Source organism: Aspergillus ibericus, assembly GCF_003184845.1.
Source record: "Aspergillus ibericus CBS 121593 unplaced genomic scaffold BO80scaffold_81, whole genome shotgun sequence".
Taxonomy (NCBI): domain Eukaryota; kingdom Fungi; phylum Ascomycota; class Eurotiomycetes; order Eurotiales; family Aspergillaceae; genus Aspergillus; species Aspergillus ibericus.
Window position 1 is genome coordinate 10,448 of NW_020292179.1, and position 11,362 is coordinate 21,809.

The 11,362-nt window shown below is 55.5% G+C and overlaps 7 protein-coding genes across 7 annotated transcripts in view; 2 read left to right on the forward strand and 5 right to left on the reverse strand.

Annotated features, from left to right (window-relative positions):
* Positions 1–23, reverse strand: part of BO80DRAFT_394440 (2OG-Fe(II) oxygenase) — a 2,604-nt gene extending 2,581 nt beyond the window's left edge. The window contains exon 1 of the mRNA XM_025717283.1: positions 1–23. This exon is cut by the window's left edge and continues 192 nt beyond it. The gene's annotated coding sequence lies outside the window, so the exon portion shown is untranslated.
* A 408-nt stretch (positions 24–431) lies between these two features.
* Positions 432–1,894, reverse strand: BO80DRAFT_394442 (thermophilic desulfurizing enzyme family protein). The gene is made up of 3 exons (XM_025717284.1): positions 1,527–1,894; positions 998–1,471; positions 432–949 (listed from the first exon to the last, which is right to left on the reverse strand). The coding sequence occupies exons 1-3, from the start codon at positions 1,820–1,822 to the stop codon at positions 436–438; spliced, it is 1,284 nt and encodes a 427-aa protein (XP_025569533.1). The 5' UTR covers positions 1,823–1,894; the 3' UTR covers positions 432–435.
* A 233-nt stretch (positions 1,895–2,127) lies between these two features.
* Positions 2,128–3,039, reverse strand: BO80DRAFT_487888 (uncharacterized protein; the record flags this gene model as incomplete). Its single annotated transcript, XM_025723562.1, has 3 exons — positions 2,128–2,612; positions 2,675–2,870; positions 2,920–3,039. The coding sequence occupies 3 exons, from the start codon at positions 3,037–3,039 to the stop codon at positions 2,191–2,193; spliced, it is 738 nt and encodes a 245-aa protein (XP_025569534.1). The 3' UTR covers positions 2,128–2,190.
* A 263-nt stretch (positions 3,040–3,302) lies between these two features.
* pmeA (putative pectin methylesterase) lies at positions 3,303–4,760 on the reverse strand. Its single transcript, XM_025720619.1, has 3 exons — positions 4,076–4,760; positions 3,896–4,008; positions 3,303–3,842 (listed from the first exon to the last, which is right to left on the reverse strand). Exons 1-3 carry the CDS (start codon positions 4,516–4,518, stop codon positions 3,415–3,417), a joined length of 984 nt encoding a protein of 327 aa, XP_025569535.1. The 5' UTR covers positions 4,519–4,760; the 3' UTR covers positions 3,303–3,414.
* A 554-nt stretch (positions 4,761–5,314) lies between these two features.
* BO80DRAFT_276110 (putative extracellular exo-polygalacturonase) lies at positions 5,315–7,068 on the forward strand. Its single transcript, XM_025714882.1, has 2 exons — positions 5,315–5,846; positions 5,910–7,068. The coding sequence occupies exons 1-2, from the start codon at positions 5,434–5,436 to the stop codon at positions 6,715–6,717; spliced, it is 1,221 nt and encodes a 406-aa protein (XP_025569536.1). The 5' UTR covers positions 5,315–5,433; the 3' UTR covers positions 6,718–7,068.
* Positions 7,069–7,462: 394 nt separating this feature from the next.
* On the forward strand, positions 7,463–9,300 carry BO80DRAFT_450408 (carboxylesterase, type B; the record flags this gene model as incomplete). The annotated part of the gene is made up of 6 exons (XM_025721813.1): positions 7,463–7,681; positions 7,740–7,824; positions 7,874–8,188; positions 8,241–8,356; positions 8,406–8,703; positions 8,753–9,300. The coding sequence occupies 6 exons, from the start codon at positions 7,463–7,465 to the stop codon at positions 9,298–9,300; spliced, it is 1,581 nt and encodes a 526-aa protein (XP_025569537.1).
* Positions 9,301–9,422: 122 nt separating this feature from the next.
* BO80DRAFT_430046 (nuclear transport factor 2 family protein) lies at positions 9,423–10,596 on the reverse strand. The gene is made up of 3 exons (XM_025720620.1): positions 10,513–10,596; positions 10,061–10,463; positions 9,423–10,004 (listed from the first exon to the last, which is right to left on the reverse strand). Exons 2-3 carry the CDS (start codon positions 10,248–10,250, stop codon positions 9,481–9,483), a joined length of 714 nt encoding a protein of 237 aa, XP_025569538.1. The 5' UTR covers positions 10,251–10,463; positions 10,513–10,596; the 3' UTR covers positions 9,423–9,480.
* Between the last annotated feature and the right edge of the window lie 766 nt (positions 10,597–11,362).

Sequence of the window (11,362 nt, forward strand, 5' to 3'; positions counted from 1 at the left end):
TGGGGATGCTGGGGATGCTGGGGATGCTGGGGATGCTGGGGATGCTGGGGATGCTGGGGATGCTGGGGATGCTGGGGATGATGAGGATGATGAGGATGATGGTTGGTGTGAGGTGAGCCAGTACTTATGATGGGAAAAGGACCAGGTAGGACAGGCAGGCAGACCGGCAGGCCTCCAGGCCTCCAGGCGGCAGATGGCTGCCTGGCTGCATGGCGGTGGGCGCCTGGCGACAGGGATGCACATCCCGTGGGGAGAGTGTATCAACCCGTCCATGGGTTACCCAAAGTATACTTGGCTGGGTGAGTAGAGGTCGTATGCCAGCAGGAGCAAACAAAGCTAATCCGGGGATTTGGTCTAGTGGGAATCATAATTCATATTATAGTATCTCTCACGGAAGGCACTCTTGTCATCGTTTCTACATACTCTCAGCCCAACCTAGGTATACCAGCTAGGCTCCGGCACCTCGCCCAGCAGGGCATACCGCCCCAGCTCCCGATTCTTGTACGCCACCGGGTCATGCAGCGTATGCGTGCGAATATCCCGCCAGAACCGGTCCAATCCCACCTTGAGGGACGTGGCTCGGGCGCCAGTCACCTCGAAGACCCCCGATGTGACTCTGAGCCCGACATCGGTGGTCACTACCTTGACACTGGCAATCCACTCGGCTACCTCCCCTCGTTGTTGACTGGTCAACCCGGGGCGATTGTCCGAGTGCTGGCTGTATAGTGTGGCCAGCTCGTTTCCTGCCCGGTCGGCCAATGCCTCCGCGGCTCGGAGATGCGCGAAGAAGTTGCCGTATCGCTCCAGAATATAGAATTCTTCCGTGGGAGAGTCTTTGTTGTCACCGCCAAACGGCCACGCGCGAGTCGAGGTCACGGTGTACTTGGATGCGAAGTCGAGGGCGCCTTGAGCGATTCCCAGGTAGAAGTTGCTGAAGACGAGTTGGATGCTATACCGGTTAGACTTGATCCTCATATAAATGCAGGGAGTAACCTACGTTGGCAGTAAGAGACTGGCGAAAGGCACCTTCAGGACATCGTCGCGCGGTGTCTTGGAGGCCGTATCCCAACCCAGGGCATCAGCCCAGGGTACGCGAACATTCTCAATCTTCACACCACCGGACTCGGTCAAGCGCAAACCAATGTTATGCCAGTTGTGTGCGAACTGAATGCCCGGTTGTCGGGTCTCGACCAGAGCGAAGATGTGCTCGCCGGTGTTGTCCAGGACACCTTCCAGGACAGTGAGATCCGAGACGACTCCACCGGTGTTGAAGAACTTGGCGCCATTGAAGACAATGTCCTCGCCGTCGGAGGTGATCTTGAGGTCGCTGTCCCGCGGATTGACCGCGCCGCCCACGAAGTAGTTGTTGGAGATGATCCACTCCTGGATACGCTCGGCTTGCTCGGGGGTCCCCACGATATTGGCCGTGGTGGACCAGAGGAGATGATAGCCGAGGAGCATGCCTATGGACCTGGTATGCAGTCAGCGTTATGTTGCTTTAATGAGCTGAAATAGTCCAGGGATACCCATCTCCCTTGGCGACCTCGCGAATGGCCTTGTATCCAATATCCCACGGCTGCTCGCCTCCGCCGTACTTCTTCGGGCCCAGCAGCTTCAGCAACCCGGAATGTTTGAGCAGGACGACCTCGGCCCGCGGCGACTTGTTTTCTTGGTCGCGTTGGGCTGCATCCTGGCCCAGCACCTGCGCGACTTCACGCGCCCGGGCCAGCCAGGCATCAGCAGTGTCGGGCAGAGCAGACCATTTGGCCTGGTAGGAATCATAGACAGCGGGGTCGGTAGCGGGGACGTCTGACTGAGTCATGATGAGGTTATCTGAGAATACTACGTCGGAGTGTGAAGCGTTTGAGCGTGTGAGATCAAGCTGGCTCTTCGGTGTAGCGGGGCGGGTATATATTGTGTTGGACTCAAAAATGCGATGGCGCAGGAACCTTGCAAATGACGCGCGAGGATCACGCCATCTCCCGCCCCTGCAGAGAGATATCGCATCATGATCGACGAGGCAGTTCATACCATGCCAATCCTCGAGTGGGGGAGGATGTCGTTATCCGGCCGAGAATGGCACAACACTAACGAATCCGTTGCGATGCTAATTGCTACTGCTACCGCCGCTATCTCTTTGTCCATCTACCACTAAGTACGGAGTCGTCCTCTCGGCTTCCCTTCCTCCAATCACTCCTCCGCAACGGCCCTCTTCCGCGTCTTCGCAAAATACCGCGAGGTATCCCCCAACGGCAACTCCACAAGACTATTCTTCAACAACAAATGCAACACAATATACCACCCCACCAGCCCTGCCACGAAACAAAACACCCCCCCGGACTTTTGCAGTGCCACCGACGACGCGTGGTGTCCGTCCGCCTCAGCAAAATAGCTCGCCGCCACGGTCAGAAACCCCAAATCCACCAGGAAAAACACGGCAATGTACGCCAGATTACTGGGCAGAGAGGCCATGAGGAAGGTGAATACGAACACGGTCCACAGGATCATGAAGAACCCCAGCGCGTTGTTGTATTGTGTCGTGTCGGAGCCGTAGGCTTGGGCTACTCCGAAGGCCGGGGTTAGGATGGCGCCGTAGCCGGCGTAGAAGAGGCCTACATGTTATTTTTTTATCAGTCTTGGTTGGATCTGAGAGGGAGATAATGAGTGTACTCACCGAAGGCACTAAACACCGTATACGCGAACCCATTTCCCACGGATAATTCCCACTGCGCGGTGATGACCAGTCCAAACGCAGCGATGAAGAAGAAATTTCCCACGTAGACGTTGGTGATGGTCACACCGCGCCATTCCATCAGACTGAGTGATAAGGTTGTCAATGTCGTTCCGAATGCGCCCAGAGCTAATGCGGACTGCTCGTGATGTGAGCACGGGACGATGCAGAGGAATTGATGGACTTACCCCGGCCCCCAGCGACTTCGGAGCTACTGCTGCAGTGGCAGCCGAGCCTTGTCGTTCGAGATCGAATGCCTGGGAGACATTCTTGCTTCCTGTACTTTCTGTGGCTATGGTAGTCGACATCTTAAGAGACGGGGTTGATGGACTGTTGGTTGCATGAGGTTGCTTTTTTACTGAATGGACTGTCAACTATCATTGTATTAATTATCTACTCCGTAGGAGATAATCCACGGATCCCAATAGTCGGATCCATTGCGCCATCGGATGGTATAGTGGCGAGCCGTCAGTTGGAGAACACCGGGATCTGCTCATGATCGGCATGAGCCTACGGATCAAGGACAGTCTACATTCAGGTAACAAAGCCGAAGCATGACAATAGCTTATTAGGGATTCAATCAATACAGGGCTCCAGGTAAGCTAAGCGTGCAGGCGGGTGATCTGCGGATGGTCTCATGAACCTTCGGATGAGGTGCTCGGCTCACTTTTCGGACCAACTGCCTAGTAGCTGCGGTCAATCCAATCCCCCCACGTAGAGCCCAGCACGGTCGTCTTGTCCACCGCTGCCGAGATCGAGGTTTCGTACTCGCGGTCAGATGTATCCGAGCCCGCCCCCGAGTTGTTGTACTCATAGTACAACGGAGTCGCACCCTCCGCCATGGTCGTCCATCCCTTGGGGTTGATGATATCCGACAGCACCGAGTTCTGATAAATCACGCGAGCGAGCACCCGCCAGGGCCGGCCGAGGTAGACCTGCTCGGTGAGAGAGACTCCCGAGGCGGCCTTGATGTTGCAGTTGTCGATCGCGTACCAGCCCGAGTCGGAGGTGGTCTCGCGGGAAGAGGCCGTGATGGCGCCGGCGCCGTTCGACACGATATCGCAGTCGCCGAACCAGACGGACGCATCTCCGAAGATGTAGTCGACAGCTCCTGCAGGCGAGTTAGTCAATGGGATCTCTCAGGGTCGTTGGACGATGGCTTACCCTCAATCAAGCACTTGGAGTAATATTGTGTGCCGGCCTTCACATACAGGGTATCCTGGTACCCGGTGAACTGGCAGCCATAGAAGCCCAACTCATTTGCGTTTCCGACCAGACTATTGCGGTAGGATAATTAGCCCACACCCATCACTTCGTTACAAAGAGAGGCAGGATCTGACTTACGCGACAGCCTGTTCCCCCTTGCCGTATCCGTTCTCGACGTTGACATTGTACATGCTGAACCCATCAGACACCACGTTGACCGTGGCGCTCTTGTCGAGGGAGCCTGCATCCTCGGACGAGATGGTGTGGGTGATGGTGACCACATTCTCCTTGTAGGTGGCCGTGTCCGTGGTCTCGCCATAGATGGTCAGGTTGCCCGCATAGTCGATGGTGAGCTGTTCCTCATACGTGCCGCTGGCAATGTAAATGCAGGCGGACGAAGTGGAAGATCCCAGGGCGTCAAGCGCGTCTCCGATCGTCGAGTAGGTACCATCCGAACCGACCGTCAAACAGCCCGAAGGGGCGCTCGTCCGGCTATCCCTCTTCTTGAGGTTGTCCGTGGGAGCTCCGGTCGCTGTGACGGCCAGGCCGACAAGGGCACTCAGGAGATATGATGTATGCATCGGGATTCCGGTCGGTTTCAATAGGGAGCAGCAAGTGAGGGAGTGATGTGCAGGAAAGTGTCCCAGAAGAGGGATGGATTTGCAGGACGCCAAGTGACTATATATCCTGCTGCAGGGCGAAACCCTTCATAGCCCTCGACCGGTACGTGGACATTTCCGAGTGACCGGGGTGACGATTCTGCTGCAGGCACTCCGGGTGGCTTGACAGCTGCCAAGCGCCAAGGGCCGCCATTGCCGGAGAATTCCCCCCCACAATTCCATGAATAGACACGGGCCAAGGGGGTGTTTCACATGGGAGCTCTCGCTCGTCAGGAACGCTCCGGCCAACCCGACGGTCTTCCGTGACGAATTGACAGCGGGGTGCCATCGGAGAGCTGCAAGGACCCAGGGGAACGACGATCACAGCTAGTTCTGGCCCTCGCAATTTATCCGGATCGACAATGCTTGGACATCAGCGGGATCCTTTGGCCCCTGTAACGGTCGGTTGTCACACGTTCGTGGGCGGGGGTTTCATGGTGACTCGAAGGATCCAACAGCCTCTCGGCAGTGTGCAAGGAAGGGTCCCTGTTCGCGGTGGGGATGAACCCCTGCCATGCCTCGACACGGGCCCTGGAACGGCCCATTTAGCCGAGCCTGAGCAGGCCCAGTGCAAGCCAGTTTCTCCGTCCCTAAATTAAGCGCCCCAGTCGTTTCAGGGTGCCCCAGCCGAGATGACAGGGCTGCCTCGGCATGCCTTCGTAGTGGATGCTGTTTCCCTGCGACATGGTCCACCTGCCAGTCCACCCGGCTCCACGGGCATGACAGGGTTACTCCCGACCACATGGTGTGGATTGTATATAGGGTGAGCCTCGCCAAAACTTCATCGCCACCCTGGTTCCAGGGCTGTCGATAACACCAGTTGCAAAGGTTTCCACTATGGCTCTGTACCGCAGTCTTTTCCTTCTTGCCATTGTTGGCCTGAGCAATGCTGCTCCCTCTAAGGTGCAACACCGCCCAGATGCCGCGCTTCACCCTCGTGCTGTCTGTACCCCAACCGCCGGCGGGGATTCGTCAACGGACGATGTGCCCGCCATCACCGAGGCCCTCGCCTCGTGTGGAAATGGGGGCACGATCGTCTTTCCCGAGGGCAGCACGTACTACCTCAACAGTGTTCTGGACTTGGGCAGTTGCAGTAACTGCGACATCCAAGTGGAGGGACTGTTGAAATTCGCCAGCGACACCGACTACTGGAGCGGCCGGACCGCCATGATCAGTGTCTCCAAGGTGGACGGGATGAAGCTGCGATCGCTGACAGGCTCTGGCGTCATTGATGGAAACGGCCAGGATGCGTACGTGATTGTTCCCCATCAGAGGCTCTTGGCAAGGGAGAGAACTGACCGATTCTTCCGCAGATATGACCTCTTTGCGCAGGACACCAGCTACAAGCGCCCCACCCTCCTGTACATTACGGGGGGCAGCAACATTGAAGTCTCTGGGCTGCGCCAGAAGAACCCGCCCAACGTATTCAACTCCGTCAAGGGGGCCGCCACCAATATCGTCTTCTCGAACCTGCGCATGGACGCGACCTCCAAGTCGGATAACCCGGCCAAGAACACGGACGGCTTCGACATCGGCGAGAGTACCTATGTTACCATCACCGAAGTCACCGTCGTCAACGATGATGACTGCGTGGCCTTGAAGCCCAGCTCCAACTATGTGACCGTGGACACGATCAGCTGCACAGGCTCCCATGGTATCTCCGTGGGGTCTCTGGGCAAGTCGAGCGACGACTCGGTCAAGAACATCTATGTCACCGGAGCGACCATGATCAACTCCACCAAGGCGGCCGGCATCAAGACTTATCCGAGTGGGGGCGATCATGGTGTGTCCACGGTCAGCAACGTGACGTTCAATGACTTCACCGTGAAAAACTCCGACTATGCCTTCCAGATCCAGAGCTGCTATGGCGAGGATGACGACTACTGCGAAGAGTACCCCGGCAACGCGAAGCTGACGGACATTGTCGTGTCGGGCTTTAGTGGTACGACTAGTGACAAGTATGACCCGGTCGTGGCCAACATCGACTGCGGCGCGGATGGGACGTGTGGCATCACCATCAGTGGATTCGAGGTCAAGGCCCCCTCAGGAGATGCGGAAGTGCTGTGCGCTAACACCCCGTCGGACCTGGGGGTGACTTGCACATCGGGGGCCTCGGGCTAGAGGCCTCGGCCGGAAGAGGATCCTGGTGTCTATGTGCTGCCGATCGTTGTCATTAATGTTAATTAATCTGGGTCATGAGGCCCACGTCATGGCAAAGTAGTGTAAACAGTCAATGGACACATCATGTCAAAATCAGCAGAACACACCCATATCTTGCGCCTTTTTGATTGGCCATGAATAGCTAGTAGCCTTTTCATCAATAGTGACAACCCTCAACAGACGGGCAGAGGTACTCTTGAGCATGCATCAGCGGGGTAAATACCTCTGCAGAATTTTCAACATGTGGCACCACTGCTGGTATGTCGGCGATCGCAACCTTGTCTAGGGTATTCTCCGTTTCCCCGCAAGGAGCAAGTGGCCTATCATGGAGATAGGGGCCCGGGCCCTTCGGTCAGTGCTGCTGATTGATCTCCGCAATTCCAGGCTGGGGATGTCATCGGTCTGGAGAACCCTCCCATCCGGGATAACACATATCCGCGCTTCCCGTATCCCAGTCCCTCCACCAATCGCCCATCTACCGGGCGACCAGCACGTCCGTTCAGAGTCGGAGGTCGGAGACAAACAATGCATCCGACCCTATGGTCGCTCCTCCTTTCGGGTTCTTTTCCGGTCCGTTGGATAGATGGAGGAAAGCGTGGGGATTCTCCACGGGATGGCGGTCGACATTTAAGATCTCGGGACAACGCGCAGTGATGCTCTCCTATGAGCCCGGATCTCGATCGTTCAGAGGTTGTACATTGGCACCATGAAGTTGCTTTGGGGCCTCGGCTCCCTTTTCGGCTGTGCGACAGTCGCTTTCGCCAAAATCGATCCTCCTTACTATGCCAACCTGACCTGGCAGCCGGCTCGCAGTCTCTCCAACTGGTCCAACCTGACCGTGGAGACGCAGACGGGCACCTTTATCGGCATGCTAAACGACACCTATCCCAATGTTCGGCAATTCCTGCGAATTCCGTATGCCAAGGTCCGTTGCAACTGACCCTCTGCATATTTTCATTTTCCTCCTAATAGGTCTGTCTTAGCCACCGGTTGGAGACCTTCGATGGCTGCCCCCGCAAAAGCCGGACAAGTCGCGCAGAAAGTACGACTCGACGCGGTACGGTCCTGGTATGTTGCAGTCCACAAACCTCGGATCCATCTACTGATTCGCCTCGAGCCTGTCCACAATATGTCAGTGGCGAGAGCTCCATGTGGAACGAATATGCTCCCCCCAACCTATTGCTTAGCCTGGGTGAAGCCCTGAACCAGGGAGCGGTGGCCTGGTCTTCGGCGGAGGACTGCCTCTCCTTGGCCGTGTGGACCCCATCTTATGCAAATCGGACCTCTAAACTCCCCGTGGCACTCTTTGTGACCGGTGGAGGAGGGACAACGGGAGGCATTGAAATCCCATCTCAGCTGCCCGCCCCATGGGTCTCTCGGTCGCAGGAACATATTGTGGTGACGATCAATTACCGCGCCAATATCTTCGGAAGTATGACTCTCCCTCTTAGCATAGTGGCATGCTTATTAAAAATGTCTGTTAGATCCGAAATCCAGGGCCCTGAACGAAACGTCACTCACGCTCCTGGATGTCAGGGCGGCGGCAGAATGGGTGCATGAAAACATCGAGGCTTTCGGTGGAGATTCGCAGAACATCATGGTCAGTACTGAACTTATTTTAAGCTATACGGCGACTGATGTCATGGTAGCTCTGGGGTCAATCACAAGGGGCGGCCTTGACGCACCTCTACACCCTCGCCTTTCCCGACGACCCTCTCGCAGTCAAGTTCGGGGTTATTTCGCAACCACCCTCCGTCACCATCGACATGAGCACTACCGACGATGTCTACCAGGACTTCGACATCGTCGCCAAGGCCCTGGGTTGCAACTACGGCGATGATGCTGAAGCCGAGCTCGAGTGCATGCGTCAGGTGTCTTGGGTCCAGATCGAGGAGTACATCAACCGGTATTCAGGCTCACCGTCAATCGCATTCAGTAACTATATCCGTCAGTCGTACTTCTCCGTTCTCTGGTCCGCATACTGACCTCAATGCAGCTGATGAAAAGTACATCTTCTCCAATGAATCGCAACGGTATGCCGAAGGAAAGGTAGCCCGGGGACCAGCCATCCGGTCCGATGCGGCCAGGGAAATGGCATCGGATAATACTACCTCAGTCATGATAGCGGAAGGAGAATGGGATTGCAGGGCAGCCGAGGACTCAGCCCGGCGACGGGCTCTAGGGCTCGATACCTATCGGTACTTCTGGGCCGGCAACTTCTCCAACATCAGTCCTGTGGACTGGTTGGGTGCCTTCCACTGGTCCGACCTGCTGATGATCTTCGGCACCTACCGAGAAGACGTGGGTGAGATTCCACAGTTGGAGGTGAAGACATCGGAAACCATGCAGGATCACATCTTGGCATTCCTAAAAGATCCATCCACGGTTAACGTTACCGTCGGGTGGCCGGCGTTCGATGCGGATAGTCCTGGCGGTGGTAAGATCCTTGAATTCGGGAAAGGGGCCCCGGTGCGCATGGTGACTGGAGACTGGCTTGATGGCGGGTGTTATAACTCCTCAATTCCCTTCCGTATCTGGGGTTGAGCGGGAAACATGCATGTGGACAACCATCGTCAACGTTGACGTGTGTAACGTTTTCCAAATGATTTGTTAGTGTTCCGTGAAGGTGTTTTGAGAGTCAAGGTCCGTGGCTGCTAGCGAAAGATGCCAAAAATAGTTTAATTCAAAAGAGAATCATTACATCGTCAAGATTTAGCCCTCCTCTCAATACCGTGGTGATGCATCATCAGGGATGCCCAACAAATCTCCCACCGGGTGACCCTCCATCCATGCATCCATCGCCTCATACAACTTGAAGAACGCTTCATTATCCATCGTCGGCAAATCATTCAGAATCGGTTGTCCTAGTTTGGCCTGCGCCACGGCCAAATACTGATACCCCTTAGGGTATTTCTCTAGCTCCGCCCGGTCAAACTTGGGCACGGTCTGGCCATCTGCGGGCGTGACCTTATCCTTCTCGTAGAACAGTTTGATATAGACCACTTTCCACTCGCCGTCTTGCTTGAGGCAGAAGTTGATGAAGCGGCAGTCGCACTCCACGTCGAACTCGACGCCGTCCCAGTCGAAGCGCTGCGTGATGGTCGCCTTCATCTTGCCGATAGCACGGTTGGTAGCTGGGTTCAGGTCCACGAGGGTTCCATTCTCACGATGCATGATATGGTCGCCATTAGCGCGTCCTTCGATGGACGTAGATATGAAGTCATCGATGGGAAGACCGCCGCTCCAGGCTGGAGGGATATTAGTGCTGTGTAGGCAAGCAAGGGATGTTGCTGGTTGGACATACTGGTGAAGACGAATGCGCCGTCCTTGGCAAATAGGCTGCGGTAGTGCTTCCATTCCGAGGCATCACGATACACCGGCCATCCCTTGCAGAGCTCGGAGACGCAGTAGCGGTCGAGGACGTCGGCCTCGGGGCCGTTAATGTGGCTCCAGATGGTGGGTTGGGTTTCTTTCTCGGTAATGTTGTAAACCATGGTGGCTGATGCTTGCTCGTAATGATATGGCAGGGACGAACAGCCTGTGCAGCCCTATATAGCCATCGATCTGAATTGTGACAGGCCATGACATCATTCCCGACCGTGGTTGAAGCTGGCCGGGAAAGCTGAGGCTTTCCGTAGCATCCGGTATCTATCTCCCATCCTGTTCTCAACTGCCGACTCGGCGACCCGACCCCGTTGCGGGGATTACTATAGCGTCATTGGCATCTCTGAAACCTGACGAGGGAATGGACGCAACTTGGTGTTGTCCGGCCAGGGGACGGCTGTGGTAGACATGAAAGTGGGTGTTCCGTGTTCTGTCGTGGACGTTGTCTGCTGTGGGCATGCTGAATCCCAGCATTCTTTCATGGAAAGCGGACTGATAACGTTCTCAAGGTATAAGTGGGACGCAGAAGAGATCAATGGAGCCTTGACGAGGGAAGCTTGGGAGTGGGAGTGTTGATCTGCGACCGGGACCCTCTCGGTCATCCGGTCGGCTCGGGATTGTTCCTGGCTCGGGTCGGTCTAACCGGAAGCAGTAATCAGCTTTTATCGTGCTTCCAAAAAAAATGTCCATCCACTGTTCGCCTGCGAACACGGCCTGCATAATAGTCAGCAACTAGTCGAGCTTTGGGTCTCACTGTATTCCTGTCTACTTGGAACTCTGTGGAGCAGAATTGTTGTTAAATGAGTTGCAATTCCCGCAATATTGGGACTAATCACCCGTGGTGTTGCATCTGCACATGAATCTATATATTCTGACCCCAGCGGTCCTATGCTACCAGTGGTATGAATACTTGGAAATCATTCTGATAATATTATGTGGCCTAATTTGATGGATAGAACATTACCATTGGGAGTCAAAGATGGCAAATCAGAATTAAAGAAACATTTATTTCTCGGAATTCAATTCTTTGGATGATTGGAATAGGCACTACTCCGTCCTACCCTTCTGTACCGCGACGATTTCAATGTCTGCGTTGCCTGCCACCGTCCGTGCACGGGTTGCGCGGTCGCGCCGGCTTTGTTTCCCCCCCACTCCATGCTTCATCTCCGCTTCATCCACCAAGTCGGTCAGTTAGTTTTAGCAGATCGCATCACAGCTGATC